The sequence below is a fragment of the Maylandia zebra genome, linkage group LG1 (assembly GCF_041146795.1).
Source record: "Maylandia zebra isolate NMK-2024a linkage group LG1, Mzebra_GT3a, whole genome shotgun sequence".
In the NCBI taxonomy this organism is placed as follows: domain Eukaryota; kingdom Metazoa; phylum Chordata; class Actinopteri; order Cichliformes; family Cichlidae; genus Maylandia; species Maylandia zebra.
In genome coordinates, this window is record NC_135167.1 from 15,618,104 (window position 1) to 15,645,313 (window position 27,210).

General features: G+C 39.7%; 1 protein-coding gene across 1 annotated transcript in view; it reads right to left on the bottom strand.

Annotated features, from left to right (window-relative positions):
* tspan15 (tetraspanin 15) overlaps positions 1-22,009 on the bottom strand; it is a 45,080-nt gene extending 23,071 nt beyond the window's left edge. The window contains exons 1-3 of the mRNA XM_004539460.4: positions 21,856-22,009; positions 4,950-5,135; positions 3,841-3,915 (exon numbers count right to left, since the gene is read on the bottom strand). Coding sequence (XP_004539517.3) covers positions 3,841-3,915; positions 4,950-5,135; positions 21,856-21,942 — 348 coding nt within the window. The 5' untranslated portion in view covers positions 21,943-22,009. The remainder of the gene's footprint in view (positions 1-3,840; positions 3,916-4,949; positions 5,136-21,855) is intronic.
* Positions 22,010-27,210: the final 5,201 nt, after the last annotated feature.

A 27,210-nucleotide genomic window follows, 5' to 3' on the forward strand; every position in this document is an offset into this window, starting at 1 on the left:
AACCAAAGTACGATGTGCACATTTGTAGAACGAGAGCTCAAAGGGCATCATCTCCTCAAACAGGATGTTAATTAAAACGGGAAGCCAAAAATAAGTATGTAGACGTTCAAAATGTATTTTTGAAAGTCTACATACTCCATCACTTGGCCCATTTTCAGGGATTCTTTTAAAGATTGAAATCTCGATTGTGCTCTCAACATTTCATACGTGCAACCTGTTGAGCCACATCGTAAAAGTACGCCTTGTCATGAAAATCCATATGCATTAAGATGGTGATCCAGGAAATGGAAATCTGTTATAGTTGGTTTTACACTGAACAGATTAAAAATGTGACCAGTGTATCACTAAGAATCAGTCAGTTAATCAGTGAAATTAATTTCACTTTAATTTGGCAACCAATTAAAACAATTTCTATGTTTCCTACATGAGAGTGTCAGACCTGAAATGCAATCAGTAACCTTTAATGTTCAAAAGTTTCAAAGAGCAGCACACAGAGCATAGTGAGGGAATTAAATAAATATAACTCAAATTCAAAAAGATTAATGATTAATTCATTTTTTCAACACAAGTGGAGCCTTTTTGTGTTCTGACCAGAGTAGGTGACCTTCAGTCGTACAACTTTGAGCAGAGGAGGGTGAAACAAAGAGTCAAGTCCCAGATCTTATGTTTGTGAGCCTGAAGTGGAAAGCTTCATTAACAAAGAATGTCATCTGGGAGGTGGAGGAATTTCAGTTTCACGTCTAAGAGGCTCTTGCTGGATGTAAGTAGTAGATGTGATTTTCTGTGTCTGTAGACAGCAACAGATTTGTGATTGAATTTGGAGTCCAGGGAGCGCTTTTAAAGACCTTCTATGACTCTTTGGTGGCATCTGTCATTTTTTACAGTGTTGTATATTGGAGCAGCGGTTTATCGGCAGCTGAGAGGAAGAGGTTGGATAAACTCATCAGGAAGGCCAGCTCTGTTCTGGGATGCACCCTGGACCCAGTGCAGGTGGTGGGAGACAGAAGGACTCATCTCTGATGGATAGAGTCTCCCACCCCATGCATGTAAATGTTGCTGAACTGCAGAGCTCCTTCAGTGACAGACTGCTGCATCCTAGATGCATGAAGGAGCGTTTCCACAGGTCCTTCCTCCCTGCAGCTGTCAGACTGCTCCCAACAAACATAGATGTTTACATCTGCGCTGTAACTGCAATAATTTAATCAACCGATTTGCACTACAACCTGGTTTGCCTCTTATCTGTAGTTAATTTTATTTAATTTAATAACGGCACTCTGTTTATAGTAACCCATTGTCCTTGATGTAAATATGTAAGAAAAATTTTGTATGTTTCTGTTCTGTGTCCTGTTTGTTGTATATGTGTCTTTCTGGCTGCTGTTACAGCCAAATTTCCCCTTGTGGGGCAATTAAAGGATTATTCTATTCTGTCATATATTCTGACATAAAAATTAAAATAGATTTAAATAAAACACAAGCCTTTATCGTCAAAACGGGTTGAGCTTCAGGGAAATTAAAGTTTCCATTGTCATTTGTTTACCCGTGTGTCTGAAAGATTAGGCAAAAACCACTTGGCAGAATTTATTAAAACTAGGCGGGGCTGTGGACAAAATTATGTGGTGTGGAGTTGTTCTCAGCAGAGGACAGAAGGATTCTTAAGCTCTTCCCTACAAATCCACATCAAGATATTTATGAGAGTGAGCTATTTATAAAGAAAACCCAATGACGTCAGGATGTTATCAGAGAATTGGTGATGTTTGCTTGATTAACGCGAATCTTGTTTTGATCATGGCTCATATTAGTTATCATCCTCCACCAGTTGTGTTCTGTGCAAACCTCATTTCTCAGGGCAGGACTAGAGGCTAAGCACCTAACAAACTTATTCTGTAATTTTAATAACCATTAACACCATTCTGTTTTTTCCCCTCAAAATTAATTATCAAAAGGTTTTCATTTAACAAAATTATATGAGGAATTTTATGCCTAACGAACACGGCGCTGTAACATGCAAATGAGAAGGAGATAAGTCATGTCAATGTTATCTCCCCCTTCGTGCCGGTTATGGTGTGTAAATGATCTGTGACTCACGGTGCGTTGTGCTCTCCTCTCAGGTGTAGCTGGTCTGGTGTGATTAACTGAAAAGCAATAAAGAGGGGGCAGGACCCTTGGTGTGCTTTCCTTTCCTCTACACACCGTCCTGCCAGTGCAGCGGTAATTTTTGGTTGAACAGTTGTTAATTATTTTGTGTTTTGTGTATGTGTGTGTGGGGATTTTGTGTTTTTGGTTTTTTTGATGGGTCCAGAGAGTCTATTTTTCCTGCTTTATTTCTGTTATGTTGATTTTGATAAAGAGGACTTCAGACACTACAGACCCTAGATTTACTGGCTTATCTACCTTCTGTTGTTAGCCCTTCTTTAGTAATTGTGATTAAAAAAAACAAAAACAAAAAACAAAACCCTGCAGCTTTAACTTTATAAGATTATTTTTTAGACCTCTCATCTAGAGAGGCTTGGATTACAATTTAAAAACTAACTAAAAAACAAACAACAACAAAAAACGACATATTTACATCCAGATCTTGGTTTTTTTTGTAATTCTGCTTGAACAACCTCCTTTAGTTTGAGCCAAAGTTTATTTTAAATATACAGAAAATTATTGTTTACATCAAATTTAATCCATGTGAAGTGGACCCATTTTCATTATTTTAATAAAAGCATAATAAACAGTGTTGTTGGAGTACAGAACCCTGATGCCTCATTTACATCGAGTTAAATCATTAAGAGGTGGAGGTTTGATAATTTGTTTCATATAAAATAAATTTTACAACATGCAGCCATAATTGGTTGTTGTTGTTTTTTCATTTAAGAATTTGTTGATGAATCAAATGAGCCTCCCACAGTGTCTCATTTTGGTCCCCTTTACACTTCATTTAAAACTGAGCCTTCCCCATAAAAAAGGATTACAAAATAAAAATCACAATCCTGATGATTAAGCCTCAATTTCTGTTGCTTTTATTAACAACTGCCTTTAAATGGCGCACCATTAAAATCTCTTGGTACGACGCAGCAGCAGGAACAACCTCTGGAAAATCCAACAGCACAGCAAATAAAGGCAATCGAGTTTTCTTGTCTAAACAGGATTCATTAAAAGGTGCTCTACACTTCGGGGTTGGGAGCCTCTACATTAGACAAGACCCTGCATTTTGAATCACCCACCTGCAGTGCCTTATTGCAGACAGTTTGACATTCAACACTGCAGTAATTTCCAACAATCACTGACTTTAACTTTCCATTCTTTACATTTTAACTATTTGGAGTTTCTATGTCATGTAAAGTTGCTCCTTTCTGGTTTAAAAAGTATTGACAGACATGATGACCTATGTTGGAAGAAGCCAGAGATCATAAGGCAGAGACAGTAAGCAGGACCAACAGGAGAACTTAAGAGGGAAATATTAAAAGTGCAAAATACAGAGACATTGTGAAAGATGACATAAATATCACATAGACAACTGATAATTCTACATACTCTTCTAAACATATGAATTCTGATCCTGTGCAAGTTTAATCTATTGTATTGGTCACAGGAAAACAGCTTTTAACAGCTTTATCTCATGTTAAAGAGAATAAGACTTCAGAAATCAAATTAAACTACATAATGTGGCTTTACTTTTCTTGGCTAGAGTGAATCTCTTCCTCGTGGTAAGCAGACTGTCAGTGTCAGACTGCTTTGGTTGTTATCTTGCTCCCTGCTACGTGAAATAAAACACATGCCTTCACTGCCCACCTGCTGAAGTCAGAGGATTTCAAAATGGTAGGGAACTGATTAACACTTGAGGCAACTCACCTGGTTGCGAAACACCAGCCCCAAGATTGCTCCAACCAGCTCCAGGAGCAGACACGCTGCCAGGGTGTACATGAACTGTGGTGCACCAGACAAGAATATGAATTTCATTGTTCTATTGAGTTCAAGCATATCCCCCCCCCCCAAAAAAAAAATAAAAAAAAAATTGAGATAACGTTTTCTAAAGTGCCTTTGTGTGCATCTTTTAACAGTTTGTGTATTGTGTCCATACAGAAAGACCTTTCCTTCCTATCCTAGTTAATCTCTAAAGCAACCAGTGACCAGAACACTCTGGTCTTGCTCTGTGCTTTCATAAAATCCTGAATATAGATGCCATCTTCCCATGTTTGTCTTTTCCTGCATCTGGCAGTGACTCCAGTTGTTTAGTTGCTTATTAAGTAATTTGTAATACAGTGTGTCTTGATTTTTCACCAGTCAGTTCATTGCATTTCTTCCTATAGCTTTAGTACATAACAGAAGCAAAAATTTAGTACATTATGTCAAATGACTCTCCTTAGTGTAATAAGCCATTACTCACTCCAGCTTAGAGACCGGTGTGAGCATCCTCCAGTCGCTAGGGAAAATATACATTGTCTGACTGGTTGCTGGCGATGAAATCAGTTGCAAATGTGATGCTGCACCAAATACCTCCTATTGATTGTTTTGGTTGCTAGCACGTTGCTACAGCTGAAGTAAAAGTTGTGCTTTTACCAGTGAAACAAACATGTTTCCAAAACGTAACAATCTCTATTTCTGGTTTGTGTCACACTCTTCACACAGTTTCAGTTGGAAAGTGTTTGCAGACAAGTTGGCATCTTATAAGCAAACGATCTGCTAGCAAAGCAATTCCAACTAGGTTTTTGGTGCAGCATCATGCAACTCTCAACCAGTTTCATCCAGTAACAGCTTTTTCTGTTTGTTTGTCTCTCTTTAAATCCCAGAAAGTAAGACAGACTGGTTTAGTTTAAACTGTGTGTGTGTGTGTGTGTGTGTGTGTGTGTGTGTGTGTGTGTGTGTGTGTGTGTGTGTGTGTGTGTGTGTGTGTGTGGGGGTATTTGCATCTTTACAAATAACAATGATGCAAAGGCAATTTCCAATACTTCACCACTCACCACTTTCAATAGAGTTATATTATCCCTCAGGGAACCCAAGACTCCAATGAATGAAACAACAAATAGGATGATGCCCAGTAGGATCAGGATTATAGATGGGGCCAGAAACACACCCTCCAGTGTCTTGTACTGCTGTCGCTCTACTTCTGCATAGATGCCAATACCCAGGATACATCCGCCTATTAGCTGGAAACACACAAGCGAAGCAGTTAGGACAGATTAGTCATCAGCTTGAACATGATGGGAAACCAGCAGGTTTCTAGATTCGCTCAGTTTCTGCAGATTTAAATATAACTAAGAGAATAAAACATTCAGTGGGCCAAAGCTTAATTTCCACAATTACATGTTCGTCAGCTACCACTTAGCAGGGAATATTGAGGTGGAAAAAAAATGGAAAGTGCTTAGACCACCAGGTCTCAAAGACAACAGAGAAAGAGACGCGTACAATACTTAAGTTTAAGGTCATACATATTAGAAGGAAAATACAGCAACATCACTTTGTCAGACAGGTTCTATTTAAGTGATTTCTTGATTCAGGAGGTCCAGCAGTAATCAGGGCTGGATATAGCTAGTGAAATTGAACTTTGCTTCCCCAAAAAACGTGGTTTTCACAGTCAATGCTTGATTTAACAATAAGGCAATTAATATTTCGACACAGGGACAGATAGGTTTGGATTTTTGTTGATGCTGGAGGTCAGAGGAGAAAGGCCAATTAGCTTTGAGTTGACAGGAAGGTAACAAGAACTCAAACAACCACAAAGATGGGCCACAGTGGATACATCTACCGTCAGCTAATAACAAGTCACACAAACGTATTCACATAAATGTAACTGCTGTGACATCACCTGTTGGTTAGTGTAGCCCTCACACTGTATGTGATGACCAGGAGGTGAATCGGACTAAGAAACCAAGAGACACTGCACACTCATATTATAGCAGTTTGTAAACCACACGTTAGCCTCACCCTAAAGCAAATAATTATAAAATGCAGTTTAACAGGACTTTCACACTGACTTCACTTTTCACACCAGTAAGCTGTGCCAGTCTCCCAATCTCTCATGTACAGTCTATGGATGATGGTCCATGTGAGTCTGTCTGATTTAGACAGAAACCTCAACAACAAGCATAAAAATCTATATGCCTATAAAGCATAAAGTCTGCACCTCAATCAAATCATGAATGTTTCATTTAAATTCCACTTTGGTGGTATACAGAAGCAAAAATGTTTTTGTCCATTTCTAAAGCCAATTGTATAAAGCGTTTTAATAGTTTCTTTATCAAACAACAACAACAAAAGAAATCCTGGCAAACACTGACATAATTATAGGCATACCCTTGTAGAGCTACAAGGGTATGAAATTTCTCCCGAAGAAGAAATGATAAATAAATTAAGCAATTATAATCTGTATAATCGCCAGACTGTAGTGTACTATGGTAACAGATAATTCAGCGTTGTTATTGTAAAAAATAGTTTCTTAATTAGGTTCTCTGAAGTTTTGTATAGTCTGACACATGCACGCACACAGTGTCTTTATTCGAGTTTCCCTTCACCACATTACTCCAACATAATTCAACAATCAATTCAAAAGAACATTTAAGAACCATCAGTGCTGTGAAGCAAATTGCCTAGATTGTTTATACACAGCCATAAATACACACTTTTCTGTCTTTGTCATTGAAGAGAACTGAAAGAGAAGCAATCTTCAGTTTTAAGTTCTCAAGTAACCAATCATCCATACAAAGTCATCACATCAGGATGGAGAAGGCTAGTTTTCCCATTAAAGACAAAAGATGGGTAGAAACGAAACAGGGCACTGGCATTACGGACTGATAATTGGAAACTCAGCAGGATGTTCCTGTGAAACAGAGCAGTATCACATGAACAAAGCAAACTTTCACAAATAGCAAATTATATTTCTCGACAGAAATTAGTGGGGGGTTTTTTTTGTCCCTTTTTGTGCTCAATGCTATAAATTTCAATTCGATTCAAGCGAAACTTGCAAGGCCGGTTTAGCTCAAGAACCTCCATTTAGAGTGGATTCACATAATTATACCTCAACATAGGTATATTTTTAAACATATAAAGACCAACAGCTCCATTATTCTTTCTGTTGTGTTGTGAAAGAAGCACTGTTGAACAGCCACGTACTGCTGCACGCCAGCTGAATAATATATCACAAGAAGGCTCCTGTGTAGACATTAGAATTGTTAATGAGAACCCTAATCAAAAGGTCAATTAAGTCAAATTAACAGTGGCAGAAGCTATTTAAGCAATCAGCAAACAAACCTGTCAAAGTCTAGGAGGAGCAAAATGAGAGAGGGGAGAGCGCAAAGGGTCAGCTCACCCAAATTACTTGGGGTTTTTTTTTGTTTTTTTTTTAAACACAACACAACCCCTGCACAGAGAGGAGCCGGGTCAAGTGTGTAGACGTCTGAATGAGTGGTCGGTCTCAATATAAAACTGTTTTTTTTGTTGTTCCCTTGCAGCGGTGTTTCCAGCGCTGACATCCTCAGGTTCCTGCATCTAAAATGACACCGTGAGGAAACTTATCACCACCTCACGTGACGCTGTTTTGAATCCTATCTTTAGAAACGACAGGCTGTTCTACTGTGTCAAAGCAAGCCTGTGTGTGTGCTATACTCTTCTGGCTCACTTTGAAAATGTTTATTTGTTTATTACAGACACACTTTGAGCAAACTGCACCATATAACCTCAAATATTTGGCTTATTCTATGCATATCAATCTAGCTAATAAAGTGCTGTGAAGAATTTCCCCACCTACTAATCATTATCATTTGTAAAATGGTCACATCTTTCTTAAGGAGTATTAGGGCAACATTTAAAAAAATGTATATATATTAGTGATAATTTTATGCCTTGTGTAAATAAGTTAGTGAAACAAACTGATCAGCCATCTGATTGTGTCTTGTGATTTAACATACGTCCTGTCTATTGCACGACGGTGTGACCATCAATATCCTTGCATCTGTCCACTGCCAGCTATTTCATTGTGTACAAATCAGGCCAACTCCTTCAGGCTTGTGTACTTTCCTTCTGACTATTGTAGCTTTCTGCACCATCTTTTCTGCATCCTTCTATTTATCACCACACTGTGTTTATGTGCTAAAGAAGAAATAATTTTCTTTTTACTAAAACCAATTCTGAAGTACGATTTCACTAACTCATCTTCAGTTATCTTAAAGATGGTATAGCAGCTGCAGCACTTTCAACAAAGGGACAGGGATCTCAATAAGCATCACATCATGCTGTGATCTAAAGAAACTCAACAATAGCTGACGAGGACTGACGAGACAAAAGTTTACATTTTTGAAAGGTTCGAGTCCCGTTACATCTGGCGTAAAACTGATGAAGCTTTTTATGAAAACGAACATCATACCAAGAGTTATGCAGGATGGCGGTAGTGTCACGAAACGTCTAAATCCAAGCGAGATACTTTGGCCTGACTTTTAACAGGTTGTTCGTTCTTTAAATCGTTCAGTGTTGCTGAATTAAAGCAAGTATGCAAAGAAGAGTGGGCCTAAATTCCTGCACATGGACATGAAAGACTCATTAGCAGTTGCTACAAATGGTGGCAGAATTAGATTTAAGAGGCAGTTACCTTTCACATGGGGTCATGTATGTTTGGATAACTTTTTTTCCCCCCTTTTCAAAACTGCATTTTGTATTTATTCACGTCATCTTTGTTTGATGATCTGAAACATTTAAGTGTGAAAAATATGCAAATAAACAAAACAAGAAAAAAAAAATCAGTTATGAGGCAAATGCTTTTGCACCATATAAAACTAAATTTCAGTCTGAGAACAGTGTTTCTCAATAACAGCAGCTAAATGTTAACAACTATGCATTTGCTGAAACAAATTTAAATGCCCAGGTGTGTTTCAACAATGACTTCCAGGCTAAATTAAAATTAAAAGAGCCATTTATACAAACTCACTGACTGCCAAATAGCACATGGCACGTCCTGAAATAGGATCCGGCAGCTGAAGTGGAAACTGGCCAAATTGCAACAATCCATTTATACTGATTTCAGTTATTTGGTCTGTTTTTGCATGCTGGAAGGGTTAAAATGAGCACGACTTCTTGCAATATTCATCCACATATCCATTACCAAAAAAACAAGCATTTTCTCTTCTGTACCCTGAAAAAAATAACTTTTCCCCATTTCATTTTCAAAGCAATGACTGTAATGAAATTGTTGTTTTTCTATAATAATTGAAGCTTGTTATCAGGAAGGCTGCTACTGAGAAAACATAGAAGAGCTGGTTTATTTTTCTGCTTGTGAGGTATGCTGTAAACAGACAAATTTAGGATATTTGTGTTAAGCCACCTGGCGCTATCCCTGGTACTGAATAGGTCAGAGGAGGAAATGGAGAAAACATCGCTTTAATTCTGCCTTGTTGGCTTATTGTGGACAGAAATATCAAAGTAGCAATGTTTCAGAGAGAGAGTGAGCGAGAGGCAGAGGGAAATGCATGGCGTGAGCAGAGAAGCAGACTAAACGATCCAATAATCACGGCATATTGCTTCTGCAAACACCATTGTATGACATATTGCTAATTGCTGTTTGCCGCCATCCCCCCTCCCAATCTGATTTCAGCCATCCTGTGAGATGCACAGCGCATCACAGCAAAAGAGAAAAAGGGGGAGGGGGGGCCTATGCAGATTTCAGAAGGTCCGACACTGTTTATAATCCACCATGATGCCTTTCCCTTACATGTCCCTGCTTGGTGTCTGTTATGGTCTCTTACTGGCCGCTGGCCTGTACGCCACGAACTCGCTTCCATTCAGCCAAGAGGAGAGGAGATCACTTAGAGCCTTTTAAACAGCAATTTGAAATTTCTGCCAAGGATAGAATATGTCAACAGTCAAGAGTGATAATCTCCACAAAGAGTCTGTCTTGTTTGAGGATCATTCTGATTCATGCAAACAGATTTCTAACAAACGTACTCGGGAAAATAAAATAAAACGGGTCACACACTGTTTATCATCATGCACTTAGCTGCAGATGGCTCGGCAACAGTTTCAGGGCATTAGGCCAAGATCAAGTGGTAGTTTATAACCTATTACACTCTGCTAAAACAACTTCGTGGTGCTATTACTGGACACAGCTCACAGCTATAAAGGCATGCAGTGCAGCTTTGAAACCAGGGTACAATCTGCAGACATAGCACAGCCAGAAAAGGAATGTAACTTTAGGATTGTCACTGCTATTGCGTCCTAATTTAAATTAGCTTTTGGAGACATTTTAAAGCTAAAGCAGAGTTAAGAAACCAACATGGAACTAACAAATATCTGTAAACTACTGGCTCTCATATTTTCCCTATGTGATAATCAGAACACCTGTTAGATCTGAGAGAAAAGGAAATCTTGTCATCTACATTCAGAATGACATCATAGGCTATTTTTAGCCAGTCCAGCAGCTCAGTAAATGTGGATTTTGTTCCCCAGATGTAAATATCTAACAAATAACAGAACAATTTACTAACCTGTCTGAAATTTCTAGCATATTTATTAATTGTGGCCAGACAGCCAGTTCTAAAAACTTTGATGAGCTTTCCTCTAAAAAGGTCAGTCTATGGATGAAAAATCTCTTTTCACAAGTTATTGCATTGATTTCCATCTTTCACATTTATTCCTTGTCAGTATGGACTTTAATGCGCAGTAGGCAAGTGTACCATATATAAATACCACGTTTCCATGAATTTACACTGATGTACCTTATCACAAAATGTTAGAATCTTTCTCTAGTCCTTTGGTTAATGATCATATGCATTACAAAAACCCCTCAAATTATAATAAAGGCTAATAAATATGCATCCAGATCTGTGTGTTTATATTGACCTCAAGCCAATGCTAAACCAATAGCGAAAGGGTCTGTGATGCCTTCTGGAGACAATTTTTCTGTCTGCTACATCATTGCAGATGAATTCTGGCTCACTCTTCTTTACAACGTTGCTTCAGTTCACTGAGGACTGTGGGCATCCAGTTATGTATTCAGGTTCAGGTCTGGACTGGGATGGGCTGCTGCAACATCTTCTGTTGAAGATTTTTTTTCTATGCTTGAGATCATTGTCCTGTTGCACGAGCCAATTTCAGCCGAGCTTAAGCTGTTGGAAAGATGGCCTCACACAACTTAGACATTCACATTACTCACACTCTCATTACACATACATATAGGATCTTGGGGGTGGGCACGATACACGGAGTCCAAAGTACCATCAGGGTGTACACCCCACCCCTGGCGTCGTTGCCCACCTCTCAATTTTAAATACACGTAGACATTGAGGGCTAGCAGGAGGGACCATGCGCTTACCTGCTGCTCTCTGGCAGGTAGCTCCAAGCCCTCCTGGGTTTTAAATGCACCTTAGAACACACATGCATCAACACTACAATGAGCGGGTGGAGGGAGGTTCGGAGTCTTCTCTCACCCCCGTTCTCTGCGACCTGCTGGAGCAGGGGGGCTAGGACTAGGAGGAGGAGTTGGCCGTCCGACTGCGGTCTGGAGTGTGGAGCCTTCCTGCTGCTGCGGAGTCGGGGCGGTCTGCCTCCCCCCACCGCAGGGAAAAGGGAAACACCACCTGGGTCTGGGTGCAGTTCCCCCCTCCAGGGGCGGGGGCACCTAGACCCGGTTTGTAGAGTATGCTTGGGGAGTGTGATCGTGTGTACAGTGTCTCTTTATGTCTGTCTCCACGTTGGTTGAGTGTGGAGTAAGTGCATATGAGAGCATGAGGGTGGGAATGGATGTTTGTACAGTGGGGCAAAAAAGTATTTAGTCAGCCACCGATTGTGCAAGTTCCCCCACTTAAAATGATGACAGAGGTCAGTAATTCGCACCAGAGGTACACTTCAACTGTGAGAGACAGAATGTGAAAAAAAAATCCATGAATTCACATGGTAGGATTTGTAAAGAATTTATTCGTAAATCAGGGTGGAAAATAAGTATTTGGTCACCTCAAACAAGGAAAATCTCTGGCTCTCACAGACCTGTAACATCTTCTGTAAGAAGCTTTTCTGTCCCCCACTCGTTACCTGTATGAATGGCACCTGTTTGAACTCATCATCTGTATAAAATACACCTGTCCACAGCCTCAAACAGTCAGACTCCAAACTCCGCCATGGCCAAGACCAAAGAGCTTTTGAAGGACACCAGGAAAAGTATTGTAGACCTGCACCAGACTGGGAAGAGTGAATCTACAATAGGCAAGCAGCTTGGTGTGAAAAAATCAACTGTGGGAGCAATCATCAGAAAATGGAAGACATACAAGACCACTGATAATCTCCCTCGATCTGGGGCTCCACGCAAGATCTCATCCCGTGGGGTCAAAATGATCATGAGAACGGTGAGCAAAGATCCCAGAACCACACGGGGGGACCTGGTGAATGACCTGCAGAGAGCTGGGACCAAAGTAACAAAGGTCGCCATCAGTAACACACTACAACGGCAGGGAATCAAATCCTGCGGTGCCAGACGTGTTCCGCTGCTGAAGCCAGTGCATGTCCAGGCCCGTCTGAAGTTTGCCAGAGAGCACATGGATGATACAGCAGAGGATTGGGAGAATGTCATGTGGTCAGATGAAACCAAAGTAGAACTTTTTGGTATAAACTCAACTCGTCGTGTTTGGAGGAAGAAGAATACTGAGTTGCATCCCAAGAACACCATACCTACTGTGAAGCATGGGGGTGGAAACATCATGCTATGGGGCTGTTTTTCTGCCAAGGGGACAGGACGACTGATCCGTGTTAAGGACAGAATGAATGGGGCCATGTATCGTGAGATTTTGAGCCAAAACCTCCTTCCATCAGTGAGAACTTTGAAGATGAAACGAGGCTGGGTCTTCCAACATGACAATGATCCAAAACACACCGCCCGGGCAACAAAGGAGTGGCTCCGTAAGAAGCATTTGAAAGTCCTGGAGTGGCCTAGCCAGTCTCCAGACCTCAACCCCATAGAAAATCTGTGGCGGGAGTTGAAAGTCCGTGTTGCTCGGCGACAGCCCCAAAACATCACTGCTCTCGAGAAGATCTGCATGGAGGAATGGGCCAAAATACCAGCTACTGTGTGTGCAAACCTGGTAAAGACCTATAGTAAACGTTTGACCTCTGTTATTGCCAACAAAGGTTATGTTACAAAGTATTGAGTTGTATTTTTGTTATTGACCAAATACTTATTTTCCACCCTGATTTACGAATAAATTCTTTACAAATCCTACCATGTGGATTCATGGATTTTTTTTTCACATTCTGTCTCTCACAGTTGAAGTGTACCTCTGGTGCAAATTACTGACCTCTGTCATCATTTTAAGTGGGGGAACTTGCACAATCGGTGGCTGACTAAATACTTTTTTGCCCCACTGTATCTGTGTGTGCCTGTATGTCTGTGTCTATATGTCAGGTTGGGTGTCAGGCGCCACCTCTCTGGGGACATCTCAGGCCCTCCAAGGTTTGGAGGCCTATCTCCCCCTACCACCACTTCCCCTGCCAGTGGCGGACCCCCTCAGACATCGGTGCGTTGGTGGTTCTTTGTGTCCGGGGATGGGCGTCCAGGTACACACTGGCTCACTCCTTGGCGGCCGCTTATCGGGGCCTGGAGCCTGGGGCTCGCTCGGGCCACTTCGGAGGTGGGGTGCCCCCGGCCTCTCGGCCTGGGGCTCGGTCACTCAGGCGCAGCTGGCTGCCGGCGGAGCTCACGGGCGCGTCACTGCAACTCCCCCTGGCTTCTGCTCCGCGGCTGCTGAGTGAGCCCTCATCTGGGACTCTCCTCAGCTCTTTCCGGGACAGTGGCGCAGCTGCCCCTCTGTTGGTCTTCCTTGGTCTCTTGTGTTCTGGGGGCCTCTGGATGTCTGGAGTTTTGATCTCCTCCACACCTGCTTCACGCCCTGGAGGACGGGGCTGTGGCCCCCCCACACCCTCTAGCAGATTATTACATGAAGGAACCTTTTAAAAAAACAAAAAACAAGCGCGTCCATGCTCACAGGTGTACACACGGGTGATCACACCCACAAACTACACCCTTTTTGGCTCCTACCTCAAAGCACACTGTGTTCTGTTGATCTTATGTGCTGCACAATAATGTTTAACATTTAGTATTTACTGTCATATTCCCATATATCATTGTGATGTTGTTTATTCTATTACTCTTGTTCTCTTCTGCTTGCTTTCTTTTTTCTTTCTCAGCAGGTGATCCAGGTGATTGATATATGCATTTTTTTTTCTCTGCCCGTTCTGTTGGTTTTTGTCTTTTGCCCTTCTCCCCCGTCCCTCTTCTCAGCTGTTTCTCTTTCCCTCTTTCTTTCTCCCCTTCTTTCCCCCAGTCAAGTCTGTCCCGTATTCAGTAAGTGAAAATAAAATAAACAATAAAAGGTGAATCAAATGGACCATTACGGCAAGGCTGGGATGGTCAGTTTGGTAAAGTAAATCCGTTGGGCATCTTTCTTTGCCTTTAGACAACAATTCTGATGGCAAAAGAGCCAAACGGGACAGGCAAAAAAAAAAAAAAGGAAAGATGGCCTCACATTTAGATAGAGTATTCTGGCATATAAAGAAGTTAAAATCAAGCTTCAGCCCTCTACCACTAGTGGACAGTTCCTATGAGATGTTTGTTAATCACCAAATGTGGCTAAACATCTCCACTTTGGCCTCGAATGTCCAAATGACCTTGTCCAGAAACCTTGTAGTTTGTTCAGATGCATTTTTGCAAACCCAACTGTGCTGCTGTGTTCTCTTTACAGAGAAGAGGCTTTGTTCTGGTAACCCTTCCAAACAAGTCATACATGTTCAGTCTTTTTTGTATTGTCATGAACTTTAAAATGTAGCATGCCGAGGCCTGTGGAGTCTGTGATGTAGATCTTGAGGTTTTTTTGCAAATTTCTCTGAGCATTGCATCATTGAGGTAAATATATACCCGAATAATCTGTGATCACCTCCAAATATGGGTTCAGGAGTTTTACAACTACACGGTCAGTTATAGAAATCAAAAGAATGAAAATATGGGAACATATCAGCATTTCATAGCATTGACCATGATCCTAATTTCAGGATATTGGTGTTAGGAAGACCCAAAGCATGACTTACTAATGTGGAAGATAAGTAATGCTCATGACTAATGAGATCATGATTGTATGCAAAATGTATTAACACTGAAAATATTAGACTGGATTAAATAATAAATCAGTGTGTCAAGAGTGAAAATGACAAATTTGACCTTCATCATGAGGACGATTTGGGTAAAGACCAAAATTCTCCAACACTGTAGGCAGAGTTCTTGTGAACAGTGGACAAAGATCTCACCAGAGCACGAGCTAGCATTTGAGTTTTTACATTTTGTACCTTGGGCTTTACAGATGAATGTTTTAATGGTCTCAAAGTAAACGCAACAAAAATTCAAAAATATGACATCCCAGCGTTTTCCTGTGTGTTAGTGAGCCCAGTCAACCTTCACTGGATAAGTAAAGGTTAAGAGCAGCAAATAACTTCACGCAGCAAACTGAAATATTCTAAAAATGTTTTCTAAAAGGGAACGGGGATACAATTTGAGGGGGGAATTAAATTTAAAACATCCTCGTATCCGTACAACATTAAAAAGTTTTTGCATCTCTGTGTGTGGAGTGAAGCTGTGGAACAGACTAAGTAAAGATATGAAGCAATGTCCAAGCATGGCGCAGTTTAAAAAGCGGTTTAAGGATATGGTTTTTACAGGGTACAGGGAAAAGGTAGAGATTTGATAGGGTGTTCTTGTCTAATATTTTCATGTGTGTGCGCATGCACGGGTTTGTTGGTATGGGTGTGTGTGTGTGTGTGTGTGTGTATGTGTGTATATGTATATATATATATATATATATATATATATATATATATATATATATATATATATATATATATATAAATAAAATTGTAGGTTGTGTATCCTTGAGGTGTTAATGGGGTTATTGAAAATGTGTACATGTGCGTATGTGTGTATATACGTATGTATGGATAGAAACATATATGTGTATATATTAAAAAAAAAATTACACATAACATATAATGTAATTGCAAGGAGGTATTTCTGTAGTCTATTGATACTAGATAGTGGAAAAGGGGTGGGATTAAATAAGCTTATGCTTCTTCCTGCTCCTTTTTGAACATGGACGTTATTTGGAGTTGTGGTTGCTCGTTTTCCTTTTGTTTGCTTTGTTCATTTGTCTCTTTTAATTCTATTTTTTTTATACTTTTTCAACATGTTCAAAATAAAGATTCAATCAATCAAAAAGAAAGCAGCAAACTTGGGAACATGCCGGGAAGGTTATTGGAAGAACTCCAGCTGCTTTTACATTTCTCTGAGATTCAGATGACAGGAACAAACAATTTGTGACAAATTACAGACGGCAATCAAAACCGCTGACAAATCCTCTCTGCACCTCTCCAGTCGTGCTCCTCTGTTCTGTCCTCCTAATCAGTTGTTTACATTATTTCACTTCATGCTAATTTCGGAATAAGAATTTAAATCAAAGCGGCGTTCAAACACTGTTAAACATGACCCGAGGCATTCTCGTCACCCTCGAGCTTTGCTTGAATCTTGCGTTTACTCTTTGTCAACTGTTCTCCATTTGAATACAGAGCCAGAGGAGATTAATCTGTTGTCCTAATGTGGGTTAAATCATTCCCACAGTAAGCAGGAAATGACTCATCATCTTCTGTACATTGTTCCTCCAAAATATACACCGCACTGTTTGGACATTTACACTCTAAGCAGTTGATAGCCAGCACGCGCACATCCTGTTCTGCAAAAACGCTGAATGGGGGTGAAAAACAGGTCATTAAGAGCAAAAGAAAAACAAAACCAAATGAAGAAGCACAAAGAGATCTGAAAGTAACCCGCTCGAGTTTCTTTTTACAGGTGGTTTAAATTACCGACTGACATTTTAGTAAGTGAAGCTCTGAATTCTAGTAAATCTCCACAAGAGTACTCACACTGCAGAGTCCTCTGTTTCTCCAAAACCAACTGGTGCATCATTACTTGTTGTTTTCATTACTCATTATATTATATTATAGTGTGAAATGATTACTGTAGCATCATGCGGTGAACTGAAAAAAAGATTTGAGCACCTGTTGCAGGAAACATTTTATGAGAATCGCTGTTGCCGTTCAATCTTTGTGTCTAGGTTTCCAGGAGGATGTGCCAGAACTCTTTATTCAGAGGCACCATGTGGCAAAAAATATCTTATTAATGTGACTGAGTCAACGAGCAGCAGGATCAAAGTAAATATAACATGTTTATCTGTTTCACCTTCCTTATCAAGGCAGCATTCATTCTCCATAATAAACCCATTACTGAGTCTTATGCCTTTGCCTCCCGTTCTACTCCTTTTTGAGCTTCCTCCCATCGCAAATTAACTTCTCAAAAGGTTCTTTCAGAAGAGACAAATAAATGAATTTTCTAAGTGCACCAAGTTCAATTAGCCATCCGTCTTCAAAAATATACAGTCTGTCACATCATCTATGAGAGGGAGCAGCTGCATGGTTGGTTATACAGTATTTCCCAGAAAGGAAGACAAAAAAAGACAAGCTTGTAAGCCAGCAGTATAAACTGTTGCAGTCATATCTCCCATTTGGAGGTATTTGTTGAAATAAACATCACGTTCAAGAATCTAATTATATCACTTCATGTTACTGCCTTTAAAAAAAATAAATAGTTACAAGTAAGGCTATTGTTTCGGGATTAAATGGTCAATATACTCTAATGTGGCCCAGTTTTTACTGGTCGGACAACTCTGTGTGCATGAACTCTGTGTTCCAGTACTGATCCACTACTTTTGTCTACAGAAAAGAACCTGTGGAAAAACCAGATGTCAAGCTTAAAGTTTTCTGTGTCTGTCTATGTGCCACAGGAACTACATTCTCTGGTGGGGAAACAATTTTTAAATGTGCAACTTGTTAAGTTGTGCTTTGCTAAAAACAATGAATGAAGCAACACATTGTCACAGGAACGTGCATGTATTGATTTCTATTCATCTGCTAGAGGAATACAGAGCGCACAAAGAATACCTGTTCAAACAATGAAATGAATTTCAGTTTAATCTGCTTATAAGCTAAAGAGATTTCCACGTTTACTTTATTATCCTATGGGGCAGTAACAGTTTAAATGCATCCAGTTTAAAGTTTCAGAGCTCTAGAAATAAACAGCAGGACTGAGCTTGCACTCAGTGATAAAATAATTAACCTGAATTAAAATGTTTAACACGCTATACAAAGATTAATGATTTTTCTGCTGCATTAATCTCATCTTATTTGCAAAAGTTTTGCATTCTAATGCTATAATTTTGTTATTTAGAATCTCTTTATCACTTACTTATCGGACTTATCATCATCATCAGATAACATCATAGGGATAAGTTTGTATGGAAAAAAAAAAAAAAGAGTAACATGACCCACAAAATGTCCCTTTTAATGCAAATGTGCAGAGACCTGAAGTGGAAAGCCCGGCTTAAGTTGTTAATTACTGTCATGATACCCATTTCCAACCGGCCTGGCTGTACTGAACTTGTCTCGCTGTAATACCTTTCAGGTGTTTAGTGTTAGATTTGTATTGTTGATTGTCATTTATGCTTAGAAATATTTACTTATATATGCTTAGAGTTTTGTAATTAGTTGTAGATTGGTAGAGGTTTTGATCCTTGATAGTCTGCAAACTTTGTGTGTATTAGACAGCACTTTGGGAGCATGAGAGGTCATACCGTGTCTTATTGTTTTATGGTAGGATTAACGTAGTTGCGTCTGTTCTAGTCTAAGTGCTCTTTGTTTAGATGAACTGCAGGACTTCCTCACCGTGTTATCTAGGATGAACCATCTAGGGTGAGGGGGAGGCTACCCTCTTCCTGACCAAGGATGTTTGACCCTTTGATCAGCAGTCCACACACACACACACACACACACACACACACACACACACACACACACACACACACACACACACACACACACACACACACGGTACTCTTTGTGTGTATGTAGACGTCATATGTTAATGAACTTATGCATATTCATGTAACCTCAATAAAAGGACAGTGGTACGGGAGAACGGACGAGAGCAACTGGGGTCAAGCGAAGGAACGGTGCCTGTCCGGTTCTCTCCCGTGCACGAGAAACATGAAGAAGCTTGCCTACTTGTGTCTTGCTTTGCAGTGTAATTATATTGCCTTTAACGTTCCAGCGGATGGGTTCAAGCTACAAACCTATCATTTAGAAAACTTGGTGAGCGGATTTATAATGTTGATTTCCAGCACTGTATTTTATTCTACTAAAGCAAAAAGACAACTTTCTTCCGATTGGCTGACCCTCGTAAGCAAAAGGTTTGAAGAATGGGTCAGTGGGGTTTCTGTACCCGCAGTCAGAGCCATGACGACCATATTAGGGATATCCATTCTCTGTGAAAACCAAGAGTAGAAAAAAGACCCTGTCTGAAACAGAGAGTTTAGACTTTAGCCTGAGCTTTTTGCTCACAGGGATTACTGAAGCAAACAATGACCTCCATCCACCACTGTCACAATATTTTTATATATGACAAAAAAAAAGGAAAACATAGTATATCCACTTTAGTGTTAACATTTATTGAAATTCTGCTTGGCTTAAACTAACACTCTGTGTTAGTTTAAGCCAAGCATTAGTAAGACTGAATTAAACAGATGGCTGAAAGGTCAAAGTTTACTTACAGCTCAACAACCAACATGACATCCTTTGAAAACTGTAGACTAACTGTTTAAATTCATGTGACGCTTTGGTTGTAACTATATCAGAATTGGCATATCTCAATGCGTTATTGATCTAATAATTAGCCATTGTTTATATCCCCCCATATATCTGGTTATTAAAGTAGAAGATAAGGTGGAGAAATGTAAGAACAAAACTATGCTAACATGTCAACTAAACTGGGATCATATATAGTGATATTCTTCTATTCTGAAAGATTATATGACTAAAATCAGGTGCACAGTCTGCTCTGAGACTTATTATTATCTGTAGCAATCATTTCATCATCAAAATGAGAGCAGCATTGTCAGATTGAAGTTTTTCTCAAAGGTTTCCTGGTTTTATTTGTTGGTTGCCAAATTCATAATTAAAAATCAAATTTAATAAATGACAGCAATGATAAAGGCGGGCTTCCAGCCACTCAAAAAAATACATTAATTAAAAAAAAAAAAAAAAAAAAAAATATCACAAAGCGTCATCACAACAGGTTGCTCTGTATATTTGATCTGGCAGAGTTTGAAGCTGGAGTTTGTGTTTCCACCCAGAAAGCAGCCAGGAGATATTTTACTTGTTAGGCAAATGTGTAAACCACCACACCATTTTATTCAAATATAGATCCAATATGTAGAAGGCTAAATCAAAAATTTCTTTATAGGAAATTGCAAGTTTTAATGTAGACATGACACTAATGAAAAGGGTATGTGTTTTGGTCGTTTTAAACTGAAGCAAACTGGGTACTGTATGTTGTACGACTACTTTTAATAACCTTGAAAACCTTCAGTGTCTATATGAAGTGTGGGTCCTCACAGGGGCATACAAAATAATTTGGGACCCTCGGCTTCCTCTGCTTGGGGAGTTCCAGGTGCTTCTGTCTGGGAGATTGTGTGGTTTTCCCAAGAAAAGCTATAAAAAAAAAAAAAAGAAAGAAAAGAAAAGAAAAGTAGATAGTGTTGGACTACTATCTGCAAAGTTTTACTCTGCCGTGTATGTGCATGTGTTAAACTGCCTAAACTGTTCTAATGCAAGAACAGTTTAGGCAAGAAGCTATGGCTTTATCACTCAAACACACACACTTGGAAAAGATGATCTGCAGGTCGTTTCCAGGCAGGCTATGTCTGTCGTTCCTGAAAAATCCTAAAGGGAAAACAAGATAACTCCCAGAAAGTCTGCTATGGCAGCATTATGCTGAGGAACCTCGATGGGAATGACTGATGATGGCTGGAGAGTTTTGACTCATTTGCAGTGTTTCATCAGTGACCTGTACAGCAGCAGTCTAAATGTAAACAAATAAAAGTAAGTCTAAATAACTTTTAGGTGGATTTTTAAAATGCATTTAATGTAATACTTTCATCATAACTGATCATTTTCCATTCAGATCCTCTAATGCGTCCTTCCTCCAAGTCAGTATGAACCTCTGCAGAATAAAAATGTCCCCATATAATTTTTCAATGCATCAGTGACCCCAAACAATCAGACAAGAAGAACAAGGAGCAGTGCAGCCCTGATCTCACACTGCCACTCAATTACAAAACCCCCAAAACATAATAAAATAAAATAAAAATGCTCCACACACTGAAAAAAATTCTACGCAAGAAAAACAGAAACTTTACTGATAGCCTGCGTGGAGTTAAGTGGTCAGCAGATTGAATGAAAAACTACTGAAGCGACGCTGCTGCAGTGCTGTCACTGTCATTTGATTTACACGTGGCTCATCGGTCCACATGACCCGTACTGTGGTACAGTGACCACGGGAGGACACAAGACTCCTGCGTGAAAAATGACGCCTCGTCCGTTCTTCCTTTTTTCTCTGTTTTAATTTAATTTAATTTACCCAGTTCTCATTCGGGTAGGGTAAAGGTAAGCAAGGAGGGTGTGGCGGCGGAAGGTTTCTGTGAGCAATATCCTACAGCACCTGTCCGTCCACAGGTGTAGCTTACAAAGCCCATGGTTTTATTAGAAAAACGAAATAAGACCGGATCACCCTTTGTCCACCCCACGGATCTGACCGGAGCTCGCATACCCACAACTCAAAAGCATTAGATAAACACACAAGCACACACATACACAAAAACACACCCAGCCTTCCCTCCCTGCCAGCCGGGATCTCCGAGCAAACAAAGCGCACACTCTAGGTTTTAGGATAATCGTGTCTGTACTCACCCACCAACAGCAGGCGTAGATGAACAGTATGAATTTGATGATATAATAGGAACAATCAGCACAACATTTAGACTCTCCCTCTGCCATCGTGTCTGGACGGAAGATAGTTTCTTTCAGCGGCTCTTTGGACTGTTGACAATTCACTTCCGCGTTGTCCTCGTCATAGCACCTGGAAACGCGCGTACAGTCTGATATATGGACGGCCGAAGGGGGCTGGTGGATGTGAGCTTGTGCAAGACTTTTAACTTGTAGAAGTTATGTGACATAAGTACATTAATAAAATCCAATTCAAATTTTATTAAGATTCAAATCTTTGCCCAATTAAGGACGTGGTCATTTTAAGTGACAGATGGGTTCGCTTCCCGTTGTTTATTGTCAAAAAATAAAACAATAAAAAACTTCTTTGATTTTTCTGGGGTTTTCTGTTCAGTTTGTTTTAAGCCTGTTTTTAATATTTTTGTTTAAACTGAGTATCTACCTGGTTTTTACTATCACAGTAAATTACAAAGGTATCTTTCAAGCTAAGCTATCCAGCATATAGTTGTTACTGATAACAAGCTCCTATGATAGGTTAAAAAACCAACACACATGATTGAAAGAGCCAAACCGGAGACCAGCAGAACAACTTATGAACAGTGCGGCTATTTCACAACATCTTCTGTACTTTGCCCAGGTATTTCTAACCCATTAACGTACACGCCTATGTAAATATCTAGAAGTTTTTGGGCAGCCTGTGTCAGCAATAGCTTCACCACACTGTGCAGGTCTACAGTTTGACGTTATTATCTGTATCTCACCATTTTATGCTGTAGGGTGTTCAGAAGTAAACATGACAAACACTGAGTTTGCATGGGACAAAATGGGACTGAGATGTAACCCTAAATTTTCATAACTCACAAATAAAAATGCAATAAACTGTGCAGGATAAATATACATTTTGCTCTATTACTGAGTAAATACAATAAGGATAAAGGGAAGCTAAAGTTTGTTCTTTTGCTTTCACGTGAAAGTCTTTATATACTCCTGTAATCTCTTTTATTTCTCTGTTATTTCAACTTCTCTTCTGTCTGGATGCATCCAAATTAAAACACAGCACAGTTTGGATGTAGCCACAGGCTGCCAAAGCTGGCAATTTTAGCAATCTTTATCTACTGTGCCCCTCCACTTCCTGTTCAGAAAGAATAGAAACTCTATTTCTAGGAACATAATGGCACTTCCTTTTTTTTAGGGTTGTTTCCATCATATTTGACAAAATTTGCAAAGATGAACCGGATCAATGTTTTGGGACTTTAGAGAAGTGCATTTCCTGCAGAGCCAGTCAAAATGTGGGACATTGTTTGAAGATGTGGAACAAGGGAAAAAGGAATAAAAATGCTGTGGAGATCCACATAAAGACAGACGTCTGGACCCGAAACTATTGGGAGAAGGTAGACTCTTTCTTATCTGCTATCATTTTATTTTAAGATTAACATGGCCACAAAGTGAAGATGAATACATTCACATACTTTGATCTGAGTCTTGTTTGTACTCTAATCTGATGCTGTTGAAAGCAAAAAGTCAAGGAAAAACAAGATAAAGTCCACTGTGAACAAGATTCATTCCCTCTGTTATTAGAACAAAACAAGTATGAAATACACCAATGCAATTAAAATGTATTAACTCAGCATTTTATACAAGACTGGATTTTTCGACAAAGTGCACTTCAAGGAGACGGACTGTGTTATACTGAAACTGGTTTACTGGCACAAAGTGACTCAGAAGAGAGAGTGAATGCAACAGGCTCTGATCTGATTGCGAAGGATTTGTTCATCGAGGCTGTCATGAGATGCTGGTGGGTGGACAGGCAGACAGCAGGACGGACCAGCTCGACTAGAAAAGCAGAGCAAATATGTTGCAAAATGTACCCGGGGAAACACCAAAATACATAAATGCAATCTAGGAGCCTGAGAAGATAAGCATTTATCTTCTTACATTGGCTCCCCATTAAATACCGTATTGACTTTAAAATTCTTTTGATCACTTTTAAAATTTAAAAAAACTTGGCGTCTAGCTACCTAACTGATCTCCTGCACTTGTACAACCCCAAGAGAGCACTAAGATCTTCGAGTCAGTTGCTCTTAGTGCAACCAAGGTCTAGGTTAAAGACCTGAGGTGATCGAGCCTTTGCTATTGCTACACCTAGACTCTGGAATAATCTCCCAGCTGATATTCGCATGTCTGAGTCTATCCAATCTTTCAAATCGCACCTAAAAACTCACTTGTTTACTTTTGAATCAAACTAGTTTGACCTTCATCTGGTTTGCTCTGCACTATGCAAAAGTGTTTTTTATTCCCTGTTTGCTTGTTATGCTCTGTCCCGAATTTTATGTGTCTTGTGGTCGACTGTGAAGCACTTCGATGATGATTATTGGTCTTTCAAAATGTGCTATAGAAATAAACTTTGATTTGAAGCATTCTCCCACAGAATGCAAGCGGGCCCATATATACTGCTCCTGATGACAATGACAGGAGGCAGGTACAGTGGCTGAAAGACGGGAAACCAAAGACCCCACCAAAAGGTGAAGACAAAACCTGCCACTTCCAGCCAGAACTCAGAGACCAGAAACAACAGGAACAAACAAGTGCAGGACTATTACATAACTGGGCCCAAGCCTCAAGTGGTACAACAGGAAAGTACAGTTTCTTCAGCATGTAAATTGACCTAATGACTACCCGAATTATTGCCCCACACACGGGCATTTGTTTTATACAGATACCTGCTTACTAACCCGTCTGTCTGGCCATAAGAAATTATGTGAGATGAGCATGAACCAACCGTTAGAAATGTGTCATCGTAGCAGAAACCTGAGCGGCAAACATACTCTTATCACTGTTTTCACAAAGATAAAAATGTTTGTTTTCTTTACGCTAATGCAGCAGATATATGAAGGTAAATATACTGCCAAATATTAGAGGCTGTAGAATGAAATATGTGAATGTGCAAAAAAATTTCAACTTGAGCAGCTGTTTTAACTGATTTGAGAGGCTGTGATCAGAGTTGTGGAAATAGTAAAAGAAATTAAATAAATATCAATAAAATCAGAATTACAAGTTTGAAGCTCTCAGTATATCTGTGTAAGTATCAGTCTCCACATTTATTCATATTTTTGTAACTGTAAATTTAAAACACAAGCATGTGAAAACTTTTTACAAGTGAAAATTTCAAAAAATACAAGTTCAGATTTTTTTTTTAAATTCTCACATTTTATTCTGCAAGTTCTCACATTTTGCAACATATTTACCTTCATACAGAAAGTACATCAAACATTACTCAAAACAAAAACATCTACAGTACCTTCTCTCCTCGTGGTGACATTTGGCGGAGGGACCATGCATCCCCATGCTGTGAGGGACTGGATCATTGACTGGATCACTGACTGGATCACTGGAGGGTTCTTCAAAGAATTTTCAGAGGTAGCAGCTTTAGTATGGAGGCTATTGAGCGCCAAAATTAATTAATTAAATATATTATAATAAATAAAATTTGTCATTAATTAATTAAAATTGGAGCTATATAAATAAGGCAGGAGTGACTTCCTGTGTAATTCAGTGGTGCATTTTGATGACCACAGCCGTTCACTAAACATACTCCTGTGACTGGCAAGCGCATCATGGAGTGCGTGGGAGGTATTGTCCTTATCTTGGTCAATATCTTGGTCAACTCTCCGACACCACCTTAAGAGAGTCCATCGCCACAACATTACTTTCCTTGCGGATCAGTCACTTGAGTCTGTTGGCATCTGCGACTCGATAAACAGATCCGATACACACAACTTACACATGCATATCCGATCTTCTTTAAATAACCGCCTATCAAAGAGTTCACAGCACAGACTCTATCCAAAGCAAACATTCAAATCCCTGAATATATATCAGAGGATCAGAAGACATCGGATGTGATAAACCAGTCATTAGTTTGTATATGATAAATCGCCATCCCTCGCCTTTTTAGCTGCTGTAGCGCCCTTATTGCAGTTTTCTAAGCACCAAAAGCAGCAACATCTTAATCAGCAGTGACTCGGCCAACAAAACATTTCACATCAATAGGAGGGAGCTGTGTGATTGGCTGTTTCCCCCCTCTTGGTACTTTTCTTACTTATACATCACCTTTATTACTTTCTTCAGTCAGAAAATGACCTTGGAGTGAAAGCAACAAAGAAACTCAAAGATTTTCAAGTGTTATGAAATTCAACCTTCAGCAAAATGAGAATTTTTGTGTCCTCTGGTTGCCTGGGAGTACAGACTGTCTAGTTTTTGTAAAGTATTTATTTGAGATGTGTTCAGGTGCAACTTAAGAGTCACTGCAGGTGTCTATTTCTGTGTTTGCTAGTTTAGGTGGTGAAAATGAGTTTCTTCCCCTCTTGATTAGGTTTTGACCCTTGATAGCCAGCTCTCGCCCAGATTCACTCGGGCAACCACATTTATTAAGAACTGCTACACCTTCTCAGAAACTTTAAATTTTTGGGCCTGCATCCTTCAGCGTGTCAGTCACTGGGCAAACAAGCTTGTGTGATCACATGAAAGTACACACAGGCAGTGCACATTGTACACAGTCAGCAAACTCTACCTTTGGTCATTCTGTTCACTAATTACATGCACGGGCATATGCAGTAGATTTCCCCTGCAAGGCAGGAATGTGAGGAACGGGCATGCAACGAGAAGCAGGTAACAAAGTGAGAAACTATCACAGAAGCACAAAGCACAAAAATCTACAACAGTAACAGTGAGACTGAAAAAAAAAATCACTGGAGTCACAATCTGCCTGTTTGCACTGTGAGATATGTTGTTGAATTTCTTCGAGGATAAACTCAAAGTCAATGCAATGACAAGAGGGTTTTTTTTTTTTACAAACAGTATAAAAGAAAGTGTACATGGCGTGTCCTTAGAGGCACCTTCTAGCTGGTGATAAGCAATGTGGATAGAAAGCACACTCTTAGAAATAGGGGCACAATATAAAAGTAAGTTTCTGTAAATACAGAACCTACACTTGCTTTGAATTTTAAGTTGCAGCGTCAGGATACACTCTGACACATAAAGATAAAGAAATTATGCACAAAAATAAATTTTAATCTTAGACTTTAAATGAGACACATTTAATACAAAGTAGTATAATTTTATATCTGATTTGTATCGGTGATGTAATGGGGAGGGGGTTGCTGCCTGGTTGACTATTCCTGGTCTCTGTGTCCTCTGTGTGTCTAACAGCCTTACGTGCAAATTTTAGATAAATAAAGCTTTGAATTGCCAGCAAGACTAGGCTGAAACAAAGTCGGTACAAAAGTCAATATTTGGTGTGACCACCTTTATCCTTCAGCA